The sequence below is a fragment of the Zea mays genome, chromosome 5 (genome assembly GCF_902167145.1).
Source record: "Zea mays cultivar B73 chromosome 5, Zm-B73-REFERENCE-NAM-5.0, whole genome shotgun sequence".
In the NCBI taxonomy this organism is placed as follows: domain Eukaryota; kingdom Viridiplantae; phylum Streptophyta; class Magnoliopsida; order Poales; family Poaceae; genus Zea; species Zea mays.
This window is the reverse complement of record NC_050100.1, coordinates 88,187,645-88,212,431: the sequence shown is the minus strand read 5'-3', so window position 1 is coordinate 88,212,431 and position 24,787 is coordinate 88,187,645. Positions and strand designations below refer to the sequence as shown.

Below are 24,787 nucleotides of genomic sequence, written 5' to 3'. Positions count from 1 at the left end.
TGAGTGACCTAACAAAGGTCAACTCTAGTTGAGTCAAAATCAACCCATTTCTACTCTACACTAAGATGTTATTTTTCCTATTTCGTATACAAAATTAAGTTTGCACGAACTTCTAGCTATGCACCATGTCTTTGAAGTGACCAGATAGCTAGAGGAATTGAATAGCCTATAAAAATATTTCCACAAACTTACAAACACTATCACAAATTTTGATTAGTAAAAATTGAATTCCTACTAGCAGCTATTTGCTCTATCTCTAATACACCCAATGCAATACTCCTCACAAGTCCAGTAGGTTGGTTTTTAATCTATATCACACAAGCAAACAAGCTACAAATTAAGCAAGAGAGATACAACTAGCAACAGCTAATAAAGAGAGCAACTAAACTAGTGAAAGCTAAAATTAAAACTAACAAGTTCTAGTTACCAGCCACTACAAGTAACTACCATACTAACAAAATAAGAATGCAAATGCAAGGGTGAGTAGTATACAAACCAATGAAGCAAGAGTAACACGAGATATATTCCCTGGTTGTTTGCTAGCAACTTACATCTCGTTGCCGTGAGTTCCCCACTCGATGGTTCACGAGTTAAGTAGTGTGGCAAGCTAGATTCACCAAAGGTGCCGCAAGAATTTGCTTGACAATGATTTTTACATCGAGTCTTATGGTGTCCATGGATACTAATGCCATTAATGGTTAAAAGTTTTCATACAATTTTAGAAAAAAATGAGTCATCTCCATTAAACGATGAGATACAAGGTTCAAAATATTTCCTTCAATTATCACTATGTTAGGTTTCCTTTGGAGAATTATGTATCTATATTACTTATGGTTTACTTAAATCTAAAGAAGAAATGTTAGAGGGTGTAGGAATGACCAAGTTTATATAAGAATGGGTCCACATATAGAGTCTCAAAGTAGTTTCAATAAGTCAAAGCTTGAAATATGCATCACTAGTACATTTATTTGATTTTGTAAATATTAACATATTTATCTCTTAACTTTGTCAAAGCGAGATGACTTTTACTTAGAGAAAACTAGAATGACTTAAAATTTGGAACTAAGAGAGTAATGAGTATCGACCTTATGCATTCGTGGGTACTGTGACAATGTAAACGCTATTGTATGTTTTTGCTTAGAATATTTTGTCGCCATTTAGTTTCATCAATGATCAATCTGTGAAACCCTAACTTGCAAGCCTAACCTATATTAATATTATTTCATATCATATTCTTGCTTGTATTATTTGACTTGGTGGTAGGGATTATCCTTCGTACGAATGTCAACCAGAGAATGCACGATTAATAACTAGAGATGTGGTGGTGTTACTATTGTAAGGTTTAGGACTTTAGGTCATTGTGATATGAAGATTAGATCACATGTTTTGATGTCAAAGGTGGTTTGTAGTTTTACTATGTGGTTCAGGTGATTACTCAGATGTCAAAGGTGGTCTGCAGTCTTAACTACTACTGTCAAAATGAGTGTTATGATGTACTTTCAAATATTATTAGCTAAAGTAGTGTTGAAATTGAAACTACCTGTAATTTTTTTTTTCAAAAACGTTATCATAGATCACAGAATCAAATTTTCAGGAATCCACAGCCGAACTAAACAGAATCATATTGTCTTTTAGTTGTTTTGATGTGAATGATTAGTGTTATCATAGGGTTTAGCACCAGCACGAGTAACTAGCAGATTCATAGAGGCGGTTTGTTAGGAAAAAAAAATGTACGCACATACAGGAGAGAAAAAAAAAAGCAGGACAATTCGACTCCTCCGGTCCTCCCTTGCCTTGGTCAGTTGGTCATCTCCGCCGGCTCAACCTCAACGCGGGTAGCACGACCACCACCAGTCCACCACCACGCCCACCTCCCCCTCTCTCCTCCTCTTCTATAGTCAAACCACCCCCCTCCTTCCACAAACCTTCGCAGAAGGGGCACACCGGCAAGGACGCAGCTTTTTCCCGTCTCCTTCTGGGTTCTACACTTCTACTTCTTTCCCCACCTCGCCTTCGTTCCGCCCGCCACCAAATCGCGAGGCAGCGGAGCCAGCGACGCCGTTCCTTTCGTTGTGCTTCCTTGGGTTCTTGCTGCCGGCCGCCGGCGATTTGGCGAGGTCCGTTTGGGCGGCAGGTAGAGGTAGGTAGAGGCGATCGTTTCTTGGCGGCTGGTGGAATGGATAGCCACGCCGCTGTGTCGAGTTCCGTCGGATCCGGGGATGGCGCCGCGCAGCCCAGGAGGAACTCCAGGAAGCCCAAGTGTGAGATCGTCTTCCTGATATTATCTCTATTTTAGGCTTTCATCAAGGGTATTCTCTCTACTTTCCTTTCTGTTTTCCTTGGGGTTTAGAACCTTTTCTTTTGGGTATTTGTAGGCTGGCTGTTTGTTAGTTTTGTGCTTGAATAAAAGTTTTATAGCCTTGTGAGGTGTGATTTCAAATAAGTGCCGAAATCTCGTGATATGGCAGAGAAACTTTTGAGTCCATGTTTTGCCTTTGTTAATACTAGATGATAATATGGGTGGAAGACTGGGAGCAAGAGAATGATATTTGCCATTACAACTGAACACGTTCACAAATTACCATCAGACCTACATTTCATAGACAGATCGACCCACAATTCATAGACACAATGATAATTATAAGGAGACAACGTTTCAAGTGACTAAATTTTAATTATTTCGACTGGGAGCTGAGAGTTTCACGAGATCAACAAAACATTGCAATTTGTTTAAGTGACAATCCTGCTTTTCATAAATTCATTTTTTGAAAAGATAATATATTCATATCAGCTTCGCTGGTTTTCCTTCAAAAACCCATTAGCTTCGCTGGAATTTAGTGATTCCTAACGTTGTCCTTCTGTGCAAACAGATTCCAAGTTTACGCAGCAGGAGCTTCCAGCTTGCAAGCCGATTCTTACTCCAAAATGGGTGAGCTCAATAGTACAGATTTCCCTTGTTGTTATCAGCTTCCCTACACCAAACCCCACAAATGGTTGTGCGCTTAACTTCTTATGTTACACAGGTTATTTCAGTATTTGTTCTTGTTGGTGTGATTTTTGTCCCGATCGGTATTGTTTCGCTGCGAGCTTCACATCAAGTATGACGAATACTCTATCTGCTTGGTTTGAAATATAAGCTACGTCGTTTTGCTTATGTTGATTGTTTTCTCCACTGCAGGTTGTCGAGATCGTTGATCGGTATGATGACGCATGCATCCCTGCTAATGTCACTGAGAAGCTTGCTTACATCCAGAATGATAGTATACCAAAAACCTGCACAAGAAATCTGACGGTAATGAAATTATCTAGATGTATTCTTCTAACCTGAAATTTTGGGAATGGAAAAACTATAGTAGAAACAACATTGACTAGCGACAGTATACATGTCAGTTACTTTACAAGTATGCATCTTGGCATAAGATCAAATGAATAATTGGCTGAAATATTTGATCACATGGTCTTCAGATTACAAAGGATATGAAACAACCGATTTTTGTATATTATCAGCTGGATAACTTTTACCAGAATCATAGGAGGTATGTAACCTTTAGCCAATGCTCTCTCTCTCTCATTGTTTTAAACTTTGTCAGTGAGAAGTCTTCTTGCTCTTTAAGATGTATTTTTTTCCTACTTAACTGAAACATTAATCACATTCAGGTATGTCAAGAGCCGTAACGACGCACAACTAAGAGATAAAAGTAAGGCGAGTGACACTACCAATTGTGATCCCGAGGCCAAAACAGTAGATGGAAAGCCAATTGTGCCTTGCGGTCTTATTGCATGGAGCCTGTTCAATGATACATATACCCTCATCCACAACAATAAAACCTTGAGAGTGGACAAGAAAGACATCTCTTGGAAGAGTGACAGAGACCACAAGTTTGGGAGTGATGTCTTCCCCACGAACTTCCAGAAAGGACCTCTTCAAGGTGGAAAAATACTTAATCCAAAAATCCCGGTATGGTCATGGATCTTGCTCTGTATCATCCATTTATTTGCATAAACGGTGGGCACATCATAGGGAAACTATGCTTTTAGCATACGGTAGTTATCAAGTAGATTGATTAAGATAATCCCTTTTCAATCATTTAGGGTACCTTTCGCCTCTGATGTCCCTAACTCGGTTTTCTTCTGAGCAGTTGAGTGAACAAGAGGACCTTATTGTTTGGATGCGGACTGCAGCGCTTCCAACATTCAGAAAGCTGTATGGTAGGATACATGTTGATCTCAAGGAAAACGATACAATTACAGTTCAGTTGGAGAACAACTACAACACCTATAGCTTCAGTGGCAAGAAGAAGCTGGTGCTTTCTACTGCAACCTGGATTGGTGGAAAGAACGATTTTCTGGGCCTTGCATATCTCACTGTTGGTGGAATCTGCTTCGTTTTGGCATTTGCATTCACCTTGCTATACTTGATAAAACCAAGGTTAGTGGTTTTCTAGTTCTCATAGATTGCAGTTACATCAATATCAACATGCCACAGGACATATCTGGTTGCCTCACTTCTTGCTGCGTTGAAGTACTGATGTGATTTTCTTCTGGTCACTCACAGGAAAATGGGAGATAACAACTACTTGTCATGGAACAGACCCACTTTAGGTCGCTGATATGGTTTTGAAGTTAAATGTTTACACGGACAACAAATTCATTTATGGTTCAGATGTATCTTGTACCACATCGAATTTTTATTCATGAGCATTGGTGTAGAATACATACAGAGTAGGCATGTGTATACGTGCGACAACTTTGGATCCATCCTTGCACAGATTGTACATTAAACTGAAACAGATAGCTTTATGTTCTCCAAAATTGTATAATCAGAAGTTAATGTCAGTTTCGATGCTTTGCTCTTCTTCTTTAAAAGAATTAAATCTAACCTACATGACTAAGGTATGAGATGAACTTGAGCTCTTCAGAAGTGATCAGTCGTCGAAGGTTTGTCAGGCGCGCTGCAACAACTACAAACTTGCCTCTGCTTTGAACTCATAACTTTCATGCCACACGCAGCAAGTAATTGCTGAGATACTGGCCCTCAGGGTATGCGGGGTCGATAGGGTGATCACATGCTGCCCCAGCTTGACGTAAGACCGTAACCTTACGGCCAGCCATTGATGCGGCACCCTAAAGACAGTAGTAAGCAGTAATGAGCATCTATGTGGATTGTGGACAAAACAAACACAATTGTCAATATGGATGCAAAGAACATAAAAGAGCCATTTCTCTGGTTTGTTTTAGTCACACCAGATACTTAGACTTGGGGTCTGTTTGGTTGGGCTGTGGCTGTGAAAAAAGTTGCTGTGGGCTGTGAGCTGTGGAAAAAGCTGCTGTAGGCTGTAAGCTGTTAAAAAGCTAAAAATCGTTTGGTGGAAGCCACTAAAAGTCGTTAAAAATTCTTCGATATATGTTTTCACAGTTCCATCCGAAAAGCCACTAAAAGCAGGTCTAGGGGTGCTTTCAGATTTGCACTACGAGAAAGTCGGCTTTTAGAAAAAGCTGCTTCCTGGATCCACCCCTTTGGTTGGCTTTTGGCTTTTAGGGGGTAAAAGCCAAAGCCAAAAGTCAAACCAAACACACCCTTAATACTGGGAGGACTATAACCTTTCTTTTGTGCGGTAACAGAACCCTTTTTTATTTTATTTTCGCAGATGCGAAATAGTTTGACATATGTATGTTGAGTAGTTATGCTATGAGTAAGTTCCAGAACTGGTGATACCTGAATGGTTTTGAGGAACATGCCACTTTGGGTCATAGCTCCAGAACAAGAGCATGTCATGAGTAACCCCCCTGGCTTCACCACTTGCATTGCAAGTGCGTTCAAGCTTCTATACATACCGGATGCACTTTGTAGCACCTGCAAATACAAGAGGTGTCCATCAACAAAAACAATGAAAAGGGATATTAGGAGAATCAAGACCATGACTTGATAAGCTCTAAGAAGGCACTGCCCATAATTTCATCTGCAAGGGGTACAACATAACCATTTTATCCCATACAATACAACACCTGATTAGATAATATTAGTGTGAGTAAATATGTACCAGCTGCCTGAAATTGGGACAAAGGATTGGCTGCAGCTCATGGCATGTTTAAGAGGAATCTTATGGAAATAGCATGAAAACAAGGTTTTATTCTATTCATGGGGATTTCGTAAATATCTCATTCCAAAAACTGAAAGAAACGGGACTTTTTGGGGAAATAAAATAGGGAATTCTGTTGGATTGGCACGACATAAATGCGAAGGGCAGGCCTGGCGTAGTGGTGAGAAGCTTTTTCACTGAGCCAAAGGTCCTGGGTTTGATGCATCCTCTCTACAAAATGCAGGGGTAAGGCTTGCCCCAGTTATTACTTTCATAGACCCCAGATATTTGGAAGCCGCCAACACAAGGTCTGTCACATAAATGCAACAAAAAAAGGACTAAGAAAGAGGGAAATTGAGTAGATTCACGTGTTAGTCATGAACTGTTAACCCATAAACACTGTATATACCATGCTTCCACGTTCACATGCACAGATGAAACATAGATTCATTTCAAGTCAAACTAGATGTTAACAAGTTAATCCTCCAGGCCCAGAGGAAGCAATTATGTATACCTTCTTTCGTGGCGCCAACTTTGGAGGGTCAAGGATTACCAAGTCCCATAGCTCATTTTCTGAGATAGCTCCTTTCATGAATGTAGTTGCATCTCCTTTTACAAATGAGACTTTTCCTTGGTTTAGCTCATTGAGAACAATATTCTCATTGGCAAGGTCTAGTGCTGATCCTGATGAATCAATGCCTGAAAATGATTACATTGATTGAAATATTTTGTACTGGAAATCCAGCAGAGTATTATAGGAAGGAGGCTACCAAAAAATATATATCTCGGTGTCAAACTTTCAAACTGACGATGCTATCCCACCAAACTCAATTGTAAATAACTTGAAAAGCACTTGAAAGATGTTTATCAGCTTAAAGTATCTCACCAATGACATTATCAGCGCCACCCTTAGCTGCGTTAAGAGCAAAGCCGCCACTGTAGCAGCAAAGGTCAAGGACTCTTTGATCCTTTGAAAGTAATGATATGATATAGCGGTTTTCCCGTTGATCTGCATAAAACCCTGTCTTCTGACCCTCTAATGAGACTAAGTAGACAATGCCATTCTCCATGACCTGAAAATAAAATGTTGAAGTGTATAAGTGGATTAGCTACCTTCTCCTATCAGCTTAAGCTTTTGGACTGAACTGGTTAGTGTGTCCACTCTAACATTGTATCAAAGTCAGAGGTCTCGAATTTGAATCCTGACAGAGGCTTTATTCGTGTCTCCACTCATTTATTTCCATGTTTACATCTTTCTCTCTAACTGCACGTGAGTGGGGATGTTGAAGTGTATAAGTGAATTGATTACCTTCTCTCGTCAGATTAAGCTTTTGGGTTGAATTGGTTAGTATGTCCACTCTAACACAAAACAATACCATGGATGATACAACATCGCACACACTTGCATCCCCCCCCCCAAACACGTCTGACTCATAGAGTTGTGTATCACTATATTAAAAAAAAGGAAGATAGTAAAGAACCCTAGGTACACCCCACACAACCATTGGATCACAAAATGACATACACACCTTTTCTTACATATACCAACGACCTAGCCACTAGGAACAAGGGCCAACAAGAAGGAGATCCTCGCGCTCCAGCCATTGCCCAAAGCTGGCCCTCCTCCTCAGCAAGCAGCAGCCATATTGGCAGCAAAGCCGTAAGAGACACATTGGTTCCTATGTTTCGCGTCAATCTAATTACCATCTTGCCAACTCAATGAGTACGGTAAGGTACAACTATGAGAGAACTAAACCTATAACATGAACTATCAAGACCAATTTATACTGAATCATAAACTTGTCTAAGTCAACAGGTCCACCTTGACAGTTGAGCATGTTGAAGCAGGCTCCTTATGCTCTGATATATCCAATCCTTCTTCTTTCAAAATATCTGTCGATGGCCTCCACTTTATATGGCTGACGCCATTAACTTTGCTAACAAGAAATTGTATTTCTTGCCTATATTTCTCAACCCAAGCAGCAGATGAAGCAATGACAGCAACATCAGCAAAGATGTCCACTATTAGACCAGACAATCTGCAACTCAGAATCAGTGAGAAGAAATTTCAGATGTGTTTCCAATAAAACTGAGTCAACAACAATATAAAGCCATCGTGTTCCTAAGAAAATATAGTAAAGCTAATACTTTTATGCTGAACAGTATGGTCCTCAACCAAGAGAACTCGAGGCACACCAACATATTATTCATCTAAAGATCTTAGCTTAAAAAGAAAGGGCAGACCCAGTGCCACAGGCTCCCATATGAAGGGGTCTGAGAAAGGGATAAACCAAGGGGTCTGAGAAAGGGATAAACCGAGACAAGCCTTCTCTCTGCAAAGAGGCTCCTTCGAACCAGTGACCTAGTGACTCAATAAGACAACTCTCACCACTCCACTAGGTCTGTCCTTCTAAGAATAACAACACTAAGACTAACAACTCTACAAACTGTACTTCTTTAGTGACTTGAACAAGGTCCCAACTTCTCATGGTAACTAAATTTAACACACACCTGTCTCCTTCACTGTTGATGAGGCGATAAGCATTTGTGTCAGCTGAAGGGAGACCCAAACTGTGCCGCAAACCAACAGCGGATGAAATCCTTGCTTCAAGCAGTCTTTCCATATTAAGTGCGCATGTGGGATCTCTGAAAAGAAAGAAGGTAAGTAATATGTCAGCTTGAGCTGCTAAAATGTAGGTGATTGTAAAAACTGGTACCTATGTCACCTTCTTGCCTCTTCTTCTAGCTGCATCAACCGAACACAAAACATAGACACAGAGTTATAGAGACCCCATCCAATAGGTTTCTCTGTTCCATCAGCTACTAGAACAATATCGCCAGATTTCGGAGGAGGTCGACCGATTATCCTATTAACAGCACCGCTATACACCATTGGGCTCCCATCTCGGAATATTTGGGTCTTCCCCTTCTTTAAAATGACCTTTGCCAAACCTAAACAAGGAAGCATGTTTAAAGCTAGTCTTTACTTCAATTGAAGTGAAGTCACTAAGTCAGATAGCTATTAACCAATCAAAAAGATGTTTGGTATTACAGTGCGCCAATTTCTGAATGAGATGAGCTCTAGCCAGCCGATGGAGGAGGCTGACCTTTGTAAAATGATTTAGAAATTTATTAATAACTTTTATGCTGCTGGTACCATTGTTTCTTAATGTTGCATCAAATAACAAAGTGACACGAAATATATATGCCACCCAGGAGCACTAGAGTTTTGAATAAATATCCGGGGAAAAGGATATGATGGATTGGAAGAAATCCCGGTCCCTGGTGATTAGTGGGGTGTTTGGTTTGAGTAATGAGCTAGTCCATCATCTTCTCACTCCTAACTTTTTTGTTTGGTTTGTGGAATGAAATGAGTTGATACATCACCACCTTATTCCTCATAGTTAGTTAATTAGTACTAATATGTGGAATGAAGTCATCCCACCAAATTTGAGAAATGGACCCATGATGCACCATTTCATTTTGGATGGAGTGGTTCCTCAAACCAACACCCCATAAGAGAAGCAATCTTAGCAAAGGCAGTTCTCAGTTCTTACAGGAGCGAACCTTTTATTGGCAGATGCTCTATAAGCTGAAGCTAGTAAGCTACAATCAGACGCCTCGCCCGCATAAACCTAGCACTTAATTTCGCTGCTGCGTAAAAACTGAAAGCAATGCACTCTCCCCTTGCATTTCAGTAAACAGGAAGCAACATGGCCGTTGCCAGTTGCGTTGGTAGGCACACCAAGCCATCTTCTTGGCGGGATTTAACTCCGCTCGCGCCGCGCACCACACAATGAGGTGAAGGAGACAAATCGGCGCTAGCTCTAAGCAACAACATGGGATGAAGCTGGGGCGCGAGAACTGTTCGACAGTATGCGGCAGAGATAGGCAGAGATATGTGAAACAGAAAGGAGCGACCTCTGTGCTCGGCGGCGAGGTCTTCCAGGGTGGACGAAGAGGAGGAAGCGGAAGCGACGGTAGCGGCGGCGTAGGCTGCGGAGGAGGATCTCCTGGAGAGGCGGGACCTGACGAGCGCGGGCACCGATGCCGGTGCCGTGCCGCCGCAAGCGCGAAGGCGCAGCATCGCCGCGTGCTTGAGTTTTCGCCCAGATGGCTGCAGAGTCTCTTGCTTGCAGGTGGATATCTGCTCGACTGCCACCGCTGCGATTGGTGGGCCCTTTTATTGGCCCCGCACACCACAAAGTTTTGGATGGTTTTGCACTTGAAAGCTCGCCTGCTTGATTTTCTTGGGATATTTGCATCTTTGTCATAAATTTAAAAGATAAATGATCATTCAGAAGCTAGACTTTAAAAAATCTTTTGATAAGGTGGAGTATGATGTCATTCTACAAATACTACAACATAAGGGTCTTAGAGAAAAATGGATAGCTTAGACCGTGTTTGCTAGTTCATTCATACGGTCACTCAAAACATTATTTTACACTGTAGAGTGCATGGTTTGTAAAGTGTAGTTTGAATATAGAGATGAGGGTAGATAAGTTCTTGGAGATAGTCTTACAGTAAGTCGATAACGAGCCTGGGCACTTAGGTTCGACTAAACGAAGTGTCTTGGAAAGCCTTTCATTGTAAGAGAAGAGAGACAAGGTGGCCCCTTATTGTTAGTTCTATTTGTTTTGGCTACAGATCTTCTACAAAGCATAATCTAAAAAATCATGTTATAAAGAAAAAATTAGCTACCGTTCCTTTTTCTTATCATTCCTTTTTTCTGACGAATCATAGCAAAGAATATTGGTTTGTTAGAACTTCCTTTGAGACAACGAGATGGTGATGATTCCCAAAAGTGTAATATGCTAATGATACTTTTCTTATCATGGAAGCCTGCCCCAAGTAACTCTTTGCTCTCAAAGCACCTCTGAATTCTTTTGTTGAATCAATATGTCCTAGGGTTAATTATGCAAAGTCAAATGTCTACCCAATTAACATTTCTCAGAAGAAACTAGAACATCTTGCTCGAACTTTTAATTATCAAACACTGACTTTTCTTTTTACCTATTTGGGGCTACCTTTGGGTGTCACAAAACCAAAGATCGAGGATTTCTCACCACTGATAAACAATAAGGCTTTCTTCTACTTTGCAATTCTTATCTCAAGCTGGGAATTGGAAATGGTTAGCTCATGTTTGTCTTCTCTGCCTACTTACAACATGTCTACATATGTACTCTTGAAAGTCGCCTAGAGGGGGGTGAATAAGCGGAATCTGATTCGTAGTAGACCACTTTCTTCATCTTCTTCTTCTTCTTATCGCCACTCTGATGTGACTTGACACGGGGAGGGGATTCCTCCTTGCCTTTAGCTGGACTCCCTTGATGGAGCCTTCCCGTGGCTTGTGGCCTTCTCGTCGGTTTCCATCTCCCTCTTGGCGGATCCTCCCGACATCACTTCGAGTGGTTAGACTCTAAATGAAGTACCGGGCTCCGATACCAATTGAAAGTCGCCTAGAGGGGGGTGAATATGCAAAATCTGAAATTTATAAACTTAAGCACACACTACAAGTCGGGGTTAGCGTTAGAAATGAATCTGAGTCCGAAAGAGAGGGGAAAACAAATCAACCAAGAAATAAAGCGGATGAACACGGTGATTTGTTTTACCAAGGTTTGGTTCTAAAGAACCTAGTCCCCGTTGAGGTGGTCACAAAGACCGGGTCTCTTTTAACCCTTTCCCTCTCTCAAACGGTCACCTAGACCGAGTAAGCTTTCTCCTTAATCAAACGGGTCACTTAGACCCCACAAGGACCACCACACACTTGGTGTCTCTTGCTTTGATTACAAGTCACTTAAGAACAAGAATGAGGAAGAAAGAAAGCGATCCAAGAAACAAGAGCGCAAAGAACACGAACAAACTCTCTCTTAAGTCACTAGGTGAGTGGAATGTATTTGGGACTTGGAGAGGCTTTGATTCTATTGAAAATGTGTCTTGGAGTGAATGCACTAGCTCTTGTATTGAATGTGAAGTGCTGGAAACTTGGATGCTTGGAGTGGTGGTGGTTGTGGGTATTTATAGCCCTCAACCACCACATAGCCGTTAGGAATGGCTGCTGTCGATGGGCGCACCGGATAGTCCGGTGCGCCACCGGACACTGTCCGGTGTGCCAGCCACGTCACCCAACCGTTAGGGTTCGGGAGCTTCTGACTGTTGGAGGCATTGTCCTCTAGTGGCACCGGACAGTCCGGTGCCGCACCGGACAGGCACTGTTCAGTGTCCGGTGCGCCTCTAACGGGCGGCTCTGCTCTGTCGCGCACTGTTGCGCGTTGTTCCTCTGAATCGTCTGCTTTTGCAGGCGACCGTTGCACGAAGTAGCCGTTGCTTCGCTGGTGCACCGGATAGTCCGGTGGCACACCGGACAGTCTGGTGAATTATAGTGGAGCACGCTGGTTGAAACCCGAGAGTGGCTGTTTGGACTCTGTACGGTCCTGGTGCACCGGACACTGTCTGGTGGCACACCGGACAGTCCGGTGCGCCAGACCAGGGCACACTCGGTTTCTTTGCTCCTTTGATATTGAACCCTAACTTCAATCTTTTATTGGTTTGTGTTGAACCTTTATGCACCTGAAGAACATATAATCTAGAGCAAACTAGTTAGTCCAATATTTGTGTTGGGCATTCAACCACCAAAATTAATATTAGGAAAAGGTTAACTCTATTTCCCTTTCAATCTCCCCCTTTTTGGTGATTGATGCCAACACAAACCAAAACAAATATATAAGTGCAGAATTGAACTAGTTTGCATAAGGTAAGTGCATAGGTTACTTGGAATTAAACCAATTTATTATTTTCACTAGATATGCATGGATTGCTTTCTTTTATTTAACATTTTGGACCACATTTGCACCACTTGTTTTGTTTTTGCAAATATTTTTGGAAAATCTATTTCAAAGTCTTTTTTCAAATAGTCAAAGGTATATGAATAAGATTGCAAGAAGCATTTTCATGTTTTGAAATTTCTCCTCCTATTTCAAATGTTTTTCCTTTGACTTAACAAAACCCCCCTGAATGAAATTCTCCTCTTAGCTTTCAAGAGGGTTTTGATAGATACCAATTGGAAGTATGTAATTTAGATGCCAATTTTGAAAATCTATCTTTAAATATACCAATTGAAAATATCATACCAACTGAAGAAATTTCTTATCACAAGATATCAATTGGAAAAACATTTTTTTGTAAACAAATCAAATTTTTGATGTTGGTGGTGCGGTCCTTTTGCTTTGGGCTTAATATTTTCTCCCCCTTTGGCATTAATCGCAAAAAACGGAAACTTTTGAGAGCTCTAATTACTTTCTCCCCCATTAGTAAATGAAATATGAGTGAAAGATTATACCAATTTGGAGAGTGATGCGCAGTGACGGCGAAGGGTAAATGATACCGATAGAGTGGAGTGGAAGCCTTGTCTTCGCCGAAGACTCCATTTCCCTTTCAATCTACGACTTAGTCATAGAAATACACTTGAAAACACATTAGTCGTAGTCATGAAAGAGATATGATCAAAGGTATATAAATGAGCTATGTGTGCAATGTTTCAATCAAAATTCCGAGAATCAAGTATATTTAGCTCATTCCTAAGTTTGGTAAAGGTTTTCTCATCTAAAGGCTTGGTAAAGATATCGGCTAATTGTTATTTGGTGCTAACATAAGCAATCTCGATATCCCTCTTTGTTGGTGATCCCTCAAAAAGTGATACTAAATATCTATGTGCTTAGTGCGTCTTTGTTCAACGGGATTATCCGCCATATGCGGATTGCACTCTCATTATCACATAGGAGAGGGACTTTGCTCAATTTGTAGCCATAGTCCCTGAGGGTTTGCCTCATCCAAAGTAATTGTGCACAACAATGGTCTGCGACAATATACTCGGCTTCAGCGGTAGAAAGAGCTACTGAGTTTTGTTTCTTTGAAGTCCAAGACACCAGGGATCTCCCCAGAAACTGACATGTCCCTGATCTGCTCTTTCTATCAATCTTACACCCTGCCCAATCAGCATCTAAATATCCTATTAAATCAAAAGTGGATCCCTAGGGTACCAAAGTCCAAACTTAGGAGTGTAAACTAAATATCTCATGATTCTTTTTACAGCCCTAAGGTGAACTTCCTTAGGTTCGGCTTGGAACCTTGCACACATGCATACAGAAAGCATAATATCCGGTCGAGATGCAGATAAATAGAGTAAAGATCCTATCATCGACCGGTATACCTTTTAATCTATGGATTTACCTCCCGTGTCGAGGTCGAGATGCCCATTTGTTCCCATGGGTGTCTTGATGGGCTTGGCATCCTGAAAGGGAATTAGGCTTACACCTATTTCCTAAATGATTTTGGTGGTTGAATTGCCCAACACAAATAATTGGACTAACTAGTTTGTTCTAGTCTATAAGTTCTACAGGTGCCAAAGGTTCACAATAAGCCAATAAAAAGACCAAGAAAAGAGTTCAAACAAAGAGAGCAAGGGACAACCGAAGTGTGCCCTGGTCTGGCGCACCGGACTGTCCGGTGTGCCACCGGACAGTGTCCGGTGCACTAGGGGACTTCAAGCTGAACTCAACACCTTCGGGAATTCTCAGAGGCGCTCCGCTATAATTCATCGGACTGTCCGGTGTACCACCGGACAGTGTCCGGTGCCCTAAGGGAGAGCAACTCTGAACTCGCCAGCTTTGGGAATCCGCTCTGCTATAATTCACCGGACTGTCCGGTGTGACAGCGGAGCAACGACTACTTTGCGTGCAACAGTCGACTGCAACGCATTAAATGCGCGCCTGCGCGCGTAGAGGACAGAGCACGCGTGGGTGGCACACCGGACAGTCTACAGGACTTGTCCGGTGCACCACCGGACAGCCAGGCGGGCCCACAAGACAGAGCTCCAACGGTCGAACCCCAACGGTCTGCTGACGTGGCTGGCGCACCGGACAGTGTCCGGTGGTGCACCGGACTGTCCGGTGCGCCATGCGACAACAGCCTCCCAACGGCCACTTTGTGGTGGTTGGGGCTATAAATACCCCAACCACCCCACATTCATTGGCATCCAAGTTTTCCACTCTTCTACACCTTACAAGAGCTAGCATTCAATACAAGACACACCAAAGAGATCAAATCCTCTCCCAACTCCACAAAAAGCTTTAGTGATTAGAGAGAGTGATTTGTCGTGTTCATTTGAGCTCTTGCGCTTGGATCGCTTCTTTTCTTTCTTCATTCTTGTGATCATCTCAATTGTAATCGAGGCAAGAGACACCAATTGTGTGGTGGTCCTTGCGGGGACTTGTTGTCCCGTTTGATTGAGAAGAGAAGCTCACTCGGTCCGAGGGACCGTTTGAGAGAGGGAAAGGGTTGAAAGAGACCCGGTATTTGTGACCACCTCAACGGGGAGTAGGTTTGCAAGAACCGAACCTCGGTAAAACAAATCATCGTGTCTCGCTCTTTATTCACTCACGATTTGTTTTGCACCCTCTCTCTCTCGGACTCGTTTCTATTTCTAACGCTAACCCGGCTTGAAGTTGTGCTTAAGTTTGTAAATTTCAGATTCGCCCTATTCACCCCCCTCTAGGCGACTTTCAATTGGTATCGGAGCCCGGTGCTTCATTAGAGCCTAACCGCTCGAAGTGATGTCGGGAGATCACGCCAAGAAGGAGATGGTGACCGGCGAGAAGCCCGCTACAAGCCACGGGAAGGCTCCATCGGGAGAGTCCTACAACAAAGGGAAGGGGAAGGAAAAGGAATCCCCTTCACACAAGTCGCGTCGGAGCGGTGATAAGAAAAAGAAGATGAGGAAGGTGGTCTACTACGAGACCGACTCCTTGTCGTCATCCACCTCCGGCTCCAACACACCGTCTGTAACTTCTAAGCGCCATGAGCGCAAGAAGTTTAGTAAGATCCCCCTACGCTACCCTCGCATTTCTAAACATACACCTTTACTTTCCGTCCCATTAGGCAAACCACCAACATTTGATGGTGAAGATTATGCTAGGTGGAGTGATTTGATGCGATTTCACCTAATCTCACTCCACAAAAGTATATGGGATGTTGTTGAGTTTGGTGTACAGGTACCATCCGTAGGGGATGAAGATTATGATGAGGACGAAGTGGCCCAAATCCAACACTTAAACTCCCAAGCCTCAACTATACTCCTCGCCTCTCTAAGTCGAGAGGAGTATAATAAGGTGCAAGGGTTGAAAGGTGCTAAGGAGATTTGGGACACGCTTAAGACCGCGCACGAAGGAGACGAGGTGACCAAAATCACCAAGCGGGAAACGATCGAGGGGGAGCTCGGTCGCTTCCGACTTCGCCAAGGGGAGGAGCCACAAGACATGTACAACCGGCTCAAAACCTTGGTGAACCAAGTGCGCAACCTTGGGAGCAAGAAATGGGATGACCATGAAATGGTCAAGGTTATTCTAAGATCCCTCGTTTTTCTTAACCCTACGCAAGTTCAATTAATTCGAGGAAATCCTAGATATACACTAATGTCTCCCGATGAGGTAATTAGGAATTTTGTGAGCTTTGAATTGATGATCAAAGGCTCAAAGAAGATCAACGAGCTTGATGGCCCCTCCACGTCCGAAGCACAACCGGTCGCATTTAAGGCGACGGAGGAGAAGAAGGAGTAGTCTACATCGAGTAGAACACCCATCGACGCCTCCAAGCTCGACAATGAGGAAATGGCGCTCATCATCAAGAGCTTCCGCCAAATCCTCAAACAAAGGAGGGGAAAGACTACAAATCTCGCTCCAAGAAAGTGTGCTACAAGTGTGGTAAGCCCGGTCATTTTATTGCAAAATGTCCATTATCTAGTGATAGTGACAGGGGCGACGACAAGAAGGGGAGACGAAAGGAGAAGAAGAGATACTACAAGAAGAAGGGCGGCGATGCCCATGTTTGCCGGGAGTGGGACTCCGATGAGAGCTCCACCGACTCCTCCTTCGACGAGGACGCCGCAAACATCGCCGTCACCAAGGGTCTTCTCTTCCCCAACGTCGGCCACAAGTGCCTCATGGCAAAGGACGGCAAAAGGAAGAAGGTAAAATCAAGATCCTCCACTAAATATGAAACCTCTAGTGATGAGGATAATGCTAGCAATGAGGAGGATAACTTACGCATTCTTTTTGCCAACCTAAACATGAAACAAAAAGAAAAATTAAATGAATTGATTAGTGCTATTCATGAAAAGGATGATCTCTTGGACACCCAAGAGGACTTCCTTATTAAAGAAAATAAGAAACATGTTAAGGTTAAAAATGCTTATGCTCTAGAAGTAGAAAAATGTGAAAAACTATCTAGTGAGCTAAGCACTTGCCATGAAACTATTGACAACCTTAGAAATGAGAATGCTAGTTTAATTGCTAAGGTTGATTCAAATATTTGTGATGTTTCAATTCCAAATCTTAGAAATGATAATGTTAATTTGCTTGCTAAGATTGAAGAATTGAACATTTCTCTTGCTAGCCTTAGGATTGAAAATGAAAAATTGCTTGCTAAGGCTAAAGAATTAGATGTTTGCAATGCTTCCATTTCCGACCTTAGAAGTAAAAATGATATATTACATGCTAAGGTTGTAGAATTAAAATCTTGCAAACCCTCTACATCTACCGTTGAGCATACTTCCATTTGTAGTAGATGTAAAGACATTAACATTGATGCTATTCATGATCACATGGCTTTAATTAAACAACAAAATGATCATATAGCTAAATCAGATGCTAAAATTGCCGAGCATGACTTAGAAAATGAGAAGTTTAAATTTGCTAGAAGCATGCTCTATAGTGGGAGACGCCCTGACATTAAGGATGGCATTGGCTTCCAAAAGGGAGACAATGTCAAACTTAATGCCCCTCCTAAAAGATTGTCTAATTTTGTTAAGGGCAAGGCTCCCATGCCTCAGGATAACGAGGGTTACATTTTGTACCCTGCCGGTTATCCCGAGAGCAAAATTAGGAGAATTCACTCTAGGAAGTCTCACTCTGGCCCTAATCATGCTTTTATGTATAAGGGTGAGACATCTAGTTCTAGGCAATCAACCCATGCTAAATTGCCTAAGAAGAAAACTCCTAGTGCATCAAATGATCATAACATTTCATTTAAAACTTTTGATGCATCTTATGTTTTAACTAACAAATCTGGCAAGGTAGTTGCCAAGTATGTTGGGGGCAAGCACAAGGGGTCAAAGACTTGTGTTTGGGTACCCAAAGTTCTTGTGTCTAATGCCAAAGGACCCAAAACCATTTGGGTACCTAAAGTCAAGAACTAAACTTGTTTTGTATGTTTATGCATCCGGGGGCTCAAGTTGGATCATCGATAGCGGGTGCACAAACCACATGACAGGGGAGAAGGAGATGTTCTCCTCCTACAAGAAAATCCAGGATCCCCAAAGAGCTATCACATTCGGGGATGGAAATCAAGGTTTGGTCAAAGAATTGGGTAAAATTGCTATATCTCCTGACCATTCTATTTCCAATGTTTTTCTTATAGATTCCTTAGATTACAAATTGCTTTCCGTATCTCAATTATGCAAAATGGGCTACAACTGTCTTTTCACAGATGTAGGTGTTACTGTCTTTAGAAGGAGTGATGATTCAATAGCATTTAAGGGAGTGTTAGAGGGTCAGCTATACCTAGTAGATTTTGATAGAGCTGAACTCAACACTTGCTTAATTGCTAAGACTAACATGGGCTGGCTCTGGCATCGCCGACTAGCACATGTTGGAATGAAGAATCTTCATAAGCTTCTAAAGGGAGAACATATTTTGGGACTAACAAATGTTCATTTTGAGAAAGACAGGGTTTGTAGCGCATGTCAGGCAGGGAAGCAAGTTGGTACTCATCATCCACATAAGAACATCATGACGACTGACAGGCCACTGGAGCTCCTACACATGGACCTATTCGGCCCGATAGCTTACATAAGCATCGGCGAGAGTAAGTACTGTCTAGTTATTGTGGATGATTATTCTCGCTTCACTTGGGTATTCTTTTTGCAGGAAAAATCTCATACCCAAGAGACCTTAAAGGGATTCTTGAGACGGGCTCAAAACGAGTTCGGCTTAAGGATCAAGAAAATAAGAAGCGACAACGGGACGGAGTTCAAGAACTCACAAATTGAAGGCTTCCTTGAGGAGGAGGGCATCAAGCATGAGTTCTCTTCTCCCTACACCCCACAACAAAATGGTGTAGTGGAGAGGAAGAATAGAACTCTATTGGACATGGCAAGAACCTGTGGCAGAACCTCCCAAGTTATTGGGCCCACATACACCTGCCCTTGTCTCAAAGACCTCAGACGGCTATGCATGTGCACCAGATAACTTAACAGGATCTGTTCGAGTGTCCCAGGGACCCCGGATATACCACGAACAACCAGGATCACAAGATTAAGTAAACACAAATCACACACCAACATTTTGCAGCGGAAATCTTTTTACCAAATTTTACAAGTTACATCAAGCACCAGAGCAAACACATATATAACACCTAAATAGGTTACCTAAAGAATGGATGACATCTATTTCATCGAAGTCCATAATACAACATTACACCACATCATCTACAATCACCGGTTACTGGAATAAAGATGAGAATCATCTTAGGTGTATAGGTGACAGACATGATGCAACAATCAGGATGCATGCTCGTCCTATTCGTCCTCACTGATTTTGCCAACATAATGTGGCAATATCGTTCTATATCGATGGCATACTAACGACTCTCACGGTATTTTGCTAGTCGTCAACTACACATACGTTTTTGAGGTTAGTGTACCTGCAGAAAATTCCATCACAGCCCAATTTCCCAATGATGCGGTTCACACATGACAGTTTATCACACTTTATACTCCATATATTGCTATATGGAGGCCAGCTCATCATTAAGCGCCGAGCCACGCATAGGCGCCGTTGCCACACTTTAACCATAGGGCAACTCATTATGGTAACTCACCTTCTTACCTGAGCGTAGGTGCGTCGTTACAAGTACATTACACTTCTCAGTATGCCCATGCCTGTATACCCATACACATCCATGGGGTACTGAATTCCCAGAAAATTAAATACTCCACTTCGCAGCCTTCATATATACATATGTGGAACATGTATATAATCAAGCGCCATAATTAAGCACTCCCCTAGACCGACGTTTGTTCGGTCATGCTCTCACATCTCACCTTACCTGAGCGTCGATCCATTTAAAACTGAATGGCCAAAAAAATAACAATACACATGTATGCAATACCCACCCGGTTGTGGGTTATGGTTTTAAACTAAGCCACCTGATAATCCTTACTTTAGGGCTTAACAGAGGATGTCGCTAGCATTATAGTTTTTCAAAACTGTTTTTCAAAGCCAAACAATGTGTTTAGTTGAAAATAGGTTTTTCGAAACCAAAACTTTTGTTTTGAAAATATGTATGTGACCGTATATACTTAATCCTGCTCCGATACCAGCTGTGGCAGAACCTCCCAAGTTATTGGGCCCACATACACCTGCCCTTGTCTCAAAGACCTCAGACGGCTATGCATGTGCACCAGATAACTTAACAGGATCTGTCCGAGTGTCCCAGGGACCCCGGATAAACCACAAACAACCAGGATCACAAGATTAAGTAAACACAAATCACACACCAACATTTTGCAGCGGAAATCTTTTTACCAAATTTTACAAGTTACATCAAGTTTTACATTATATTTATCGGAGTGGTTACAGAAGTGGTTCAAAGAAATAACTTTAAACTATTATAAATTATTTATAGTTTTGAAATATATGCTAGCTCAAGTGAACATCCTCAATAAGAAGTATAGAAGAGTTACTTAGACTTATAAGAAGGCCGAGCCCACCGGCACTTAACACCATCAACAGCAGCACAAAGTTAAAACCTGAAAAACAACAGGGAATAAAACCCTGAGTATGGAATTACTCAGCAAGACTTACCCGACTAAAGAAAAGACTCTCAAGGATATGCTGGCTAGAGGGATTCAAGGTATGGCTTATCAAGAATCAAAGACTCTATTTTGCAGAAAATCTTACTAGAAGTGGGTCCTTAAGCCAAAATTTTACATTACAAGTTAATTACTTTTCCTTAATCTAGATTTGCCTAATCTAGAGCATTCACTTGTCCTACACTAGCTTTCTTTTAAAATCCAACCTTTGTTTCGCTTGTTATCTACGATGAGGGTCGAAGATCCAGTCTTCATATCCGAGAAGTTCGGCGATCTGAATCGATTAATACCTAGCTGGGGATCTCCAACCACACGACATATGCTTCCCTTAACTCTTTTGCACATGTCTACCATTCCCACGGATCCTCCACCACATGAACAGGTCCGCGCCACCCGAGAGCACACCACCCCTTTTAGGCGGTCCGTTGCCAGGAGGGTACGTGCCACTCTCGCCATCTCTCCACTCCCAGTGCGCGATTGTCTTTTCATGTATGGAATAGCCGGGTTCAAGCTTACCCATGACGAGGTATGTGGCCAGATAAAGGGTCCTAGATCAGCAGGCCAACAATCGGTACGGTCCTTAATCGACACAGACGGGCGACCTGTCCAGCTCAACGTCTGGTCTCGTTTTAAACAAATTCTCAAAGTTTGATACCTGACAGAGGTACCCTTCTTGAATGATGAATTCATCCCCGCGGAGGATGCCTCCATCATCCCAAGCCCTTTTTCTTTTTTAAAAATCATGAGTCATAGATCAAAAACATTTTTCTTAATCTATAAGCATAACTAGTTTTTATAAAATAGGTAACAAGGTATGATAATCAATCTTTCAAGGATGGTAATGCATCAAGTGTTTAATCATTCAACTCCTATTACCTAATGCAGCATATAAGTGATAAAATTTTGTAATACAAGGAAGGTGGCAAATGCACCGGGGCTTGCCTGGATAACACTAGGTTAGTGTTTGTTAGACGACGTCCACTTGACGATCATCCTTTATCCTAGCACTTTATCAAGTTATCCATCTTTCGGTTTGTCCATCAACATCACCATGCGATTAGCCCGCACTTAACACCATCTTGTGGTCGACTCACCTCTGGTCCTTCACATCACATGATCACTTAACGTACCTAAATGATATGCATAATGCACATGTATGAATATTCAGAAGAATAGCGTGATATAATATAATGCTTCATATTAGAGAATTAAACACTTTGTGGAGAGGCACATTACAACACCCATAAACAAACGCTAGACGTCGATATATCACTAAGCACAACCAACATGGTTTTCTAATTTATCTAGAGCTATCTCGAACATCATGAAACAATGAGCTAAACATACTACAAGTACAATACTCGTGTTCTTCTTGCTTAACCGAATCTAATCATTGGGCAACAACACACTAAGCATAAGTTCTATACTTTTCCTAAGCTAGAGCCAATACCAAGCGATTGATGAAACTTAGGCTCACATCTCTAGGACACTTGAACTTAGACTACGGATAAAAACCATTAGTTAACTTTCTAAGCCAATATTATAATCTAACCTTAATAGCACGCCAACTAATTAGAGAATCACACAATTTAATTAAGCAGGTCTAGTAGAATTTCCTAATTAGCTGTTAGAAACACTAGACATGCGAAAAATGTCATTTACTAAGACCAGGCATTAACATCACCATATCAGCAAAATTTACCAAAGCAATATGGATATTACTTATCAATAAAACACTAAAAATACTAACCACGCATCAACCACCATACAAGTCTACGAATTAACATTTCAAACTATTTACAGCGCCAAAGCTACAATATGCAGTTAACAAGCACAGCCGTCACATATGCATTATATATAAAAGATTTATCGTAATATTATACCTATTCAATCCATTCATTAAACTAACTAGTAGAAATAGCGAGTCAAAGCATTATTACCAAGTCGAATAGATATCCCCGAACAGGACGATAACCCATGGCTCAGGCCTTTCACCGAGCACCTGGCGGCACTGCGCGGACATCACCATCAACACCGTAGATGCATACGCGGTCATAGAATGACGCTCACAGCGAGCGACGAGGAGACTGCGACCACCGACAGACGAACGCCAATAACACGGTTGCGGGCGACTTGACGATGCAAGACGTAGGCAGAGTCAGAGACGACGACGTAGACAGGCGTGCTGCGATTGGAGACCAGAGGGGTTGACGATGCGTGACGTAGCACGACAAGGCAGAGACCACGACGATGACTCAGAAGACGTGCTGCTGCAGGGGCGTGGTCCAAGAACAGACCGCCGGCTTGAGAGGGCTGAGCGCCATGACGATGACGTATGGCCGGAAGGTTGACGCTGAGCAAAGCAAACGCGAGGACAAGGTCCAGCGTCCTGAACGCGAGCTCTATTGAAGGCAGGGGCGACTGACGAGCTTTGGCGAGGGAGGAAATGCTCTGGAGGCTAAAAACTGGCAGACATTGAGGCAGGGGCGCTGGGCGAGCGCTGGCAGCCCGACGACTACGAGACGGTTGATTGGCCACCGGCAAGCGCGACATTGACGACGATGGCCGAGGCGGGGTCCACCGGCGTGGCTTGGGGAAATATCAGGGAGATGGACAGGCCACCATGGCTGAAGCTGGAGGCCAGACAGGGCTAGAGAAGAGAGAAAGGAGAAGGCTAGAGCGGCGTCCGGACTTGGACTCCAGGGAGGCGGCCGAGCAGAGGAGGGATCCAGGGGAGCCGCCATGGGAGGGGCAGGAAAGAAGCACCACAGTGCGTAGGGCTCCACGACGCGGTGGTGTCAACAACTCTACACCACACGAGGATGGCTCCAGCCCGACTATAGAGAACCTGATGGGAGGAAAGCCAACGTTGGAAGCGGAAGCTGATGGAGATGTGAAGCTGAGAAGGAGCAACAGAGTTAAGAAGCCAAACTCCAAATATATTGGTGCCAACTGGCTGTAACACAGGGGATGGGCGTATCTCTGGTTGGGGTTTCAGTAGCAAGTATAAAAGGCGAACTGCTGCCATTTCTGTAATTTGGCTTTTGGCTTTTGGTTGTTGAACAAACCCGAACAGACTTGAACAACAAGGAATAACACCTGCCCACATCGCAAATCCCAGATAGCGAGTTCCTCCCTATGAACGTGCTAACAATTGGTATTCAGAGCCAATCTGGATCCTCCTCACGAGTATCACACAAGATTTTAGGCGAAGGCTGGAGGGATGGCACCGCCGCGGGTTGAGGATTCCTTGGCGCAGTTGGTGGCCAAAATCGATGACGGTAACAAGGATATGAGTCGACGCATGGAGGCAATACAAGCAACGATGGAGAAGATGGAGTCCACGGTTCAGGGACTGGTGGTCGATCGAAGCGAGTTCCAGAAATGGCGGCCAGGAATCGAGAAGAAGGTGGGCGAGATGGCGAACGTGCTGAGTCAGATGCAGCACCAGATGAACAAGATGACATCAAAGGGTACCATGATTACACCATCTACAACGCTGGGCGCGGTACCAGGGGGTACGGTCGCGTCGACAAATTCTTCCACGATCATGGCGTCTATGGAGACGGCGACGGGACCAACTCTGCATCGCACCGCCGATCCATTCCGGAGGCCGATTCCTGAACCAGAGATCCATCGAAATTCCTTACCGATGGGAGGTATGTATACGCCTCAGCAGTTTGCACCTGGGTCGTTCGTACCAAGTCCTATGAGCCAATTTGCTTCCGTAAACTGGTCTCAAGGATCGGGTGTGAGTTTGCCTCCAATGAATTTTCCTGTG

At 42.9% G+C, this 24,787-nt stretch overlaps 2 protein-coding genes and 1 long non-coding RNA gene across 6 annotated transcripts; 1 reads left to right on the top strand and 2 right to left on the bottom strand.

The window, feature by feature from the left end:
* The first annotated feature begins 1,725 nt into the window (after positions 1–1,725).
* On the top strand, positions 1,726–4,854 carry LOC103628328 (ALA-interacting subunit 3). Its single transcript, XM_008648547.4, has 8 exons — positions 1,726–2,261; positions 2,871–2,929; positions 3,024–3,098; positions 3,179–3,292; positions 3,466–3,536; positions 3,658–3,958; positions 4,140–4,429; positions 4,556–4,854. The coding sequence occupies exons 1-8, from the start codon at positions 2,177–2,179 to the stop codon at positions 4,608–4,610; spliced, it is 1,050 nt and encodes a 349-aa protein (XP_008646769.2). The 5' UTR covers positions 1,726–2,176; the 3' UTR covers positions 4,611–4,854.
* LOC100382848 (uncharacterized) lies at positions 4,648–10,360 on the bottom strand. 4 transcript variants are annotated; one of them, XM_020553499.2, is made up of 8 exons: positions 10,002–10,237; positions 8,807–9,032; positions 8,592–8,726; positions 7,903–8,119; positions 6,967–7,153; positions 6,595–6,779; positions 5,717–5,854; positions 4,648–5,124 (listed from the first exon to the last, which is right to left on the bottom strand). In XM_020553499.2, the coding sequence occupies exons 1-8, from the start codon at positions 10,165–10,167 to the stop codon at positions 4,996–4,998; spliced, it is 1,383 nt and encodes a 460-aa protein (XP_020409088.1). In that variant the 5' UTR covers positions 10,168–10,237; the 3' UTR covers positions 4,648–4,995. The 4 variants fall into 4 exon arrangements, with proteins under 4 accessions (XP_020409088.1, XP_020409090.1, XP_020409089.1 ...); XM_020553500.2 differs by having other exon boundaries at positions 4,669–5,124; positions 6,595–6,764; positions 10,002–10,236; NM_001175544.1 differs by having other exon boundaries at positions 4,673–5,124; positions 8,798–9,032; positions 10,002–10,225.
* Positions 10,361–21,819: 11,459 nt separating this feature from the next.
* On the bottom strand, positions 21,820–23,838 carry LOC118472031 (uncharacterized). The gene is made up of 2 exons (XR_004849495.1): positions 22,947–23,838; positions 21,820–22,136 (listed from the first exon to the last, which is right to left on the bottom strand). It is a non-coding gene; the product is annotated as an uncharacterized lncRNA (long non-coding RNA).
* Positions 23,839–24,787: the final 949 nt, after the last annotated feature.

What these genes read in the sequence shown, in the direction of transcription:
- LOC103628328 (XM_008648547.4), top strand. Translation starts at nt 2,177, where the DNA reads ATGGATAGCCACGCCGCTGTGTCGAGTTCCGTCGGATCCGGGGATGGC. An exon ending in CGATTCTTACTCCAAAATGG is followed by an intron (nt 2,930 to 3,023) that starts GTGAGCTCAATA and finishes TATGTTACACAG; the next exon opens with GTTATTTCAGTATTTGTTCT. An exon ending in CTATACTTGATAAAACCAAG is followed by an intron (nt 4,430 to 4,555) that starts GTTAGTGGTTTT and finishes GGTCACTCACAG; the next exon opens with GAAAATGGGAGATAACAACT.
- LOC100382848 (XM_020553499.2), bottom strand. Translation starts at nt 10,167, where the DNA reads ATGCTGCGCCTTCGCGCTTGCGGCGGCACGGCACCGGCATCGGTGCCC. An exon ending in ATCAACAGTGAAGGAGACAG is followed by an intron (nt 8,120 to 8,591) that starts GTGTGTGTTAAA and finishes TCTGAGTTGCAG; the next exon opens with ATTGTCTGGTCTAATAGTGG. An exon ending in AGTTGGCGCCACGAAAGAAG is followed by an intron (nt 5,855 to 6,594) that starts GTATACATAATT and finishes TTGTATTTGCAG; the next exon opens with GTGCTACAAAGTGCATCCGG.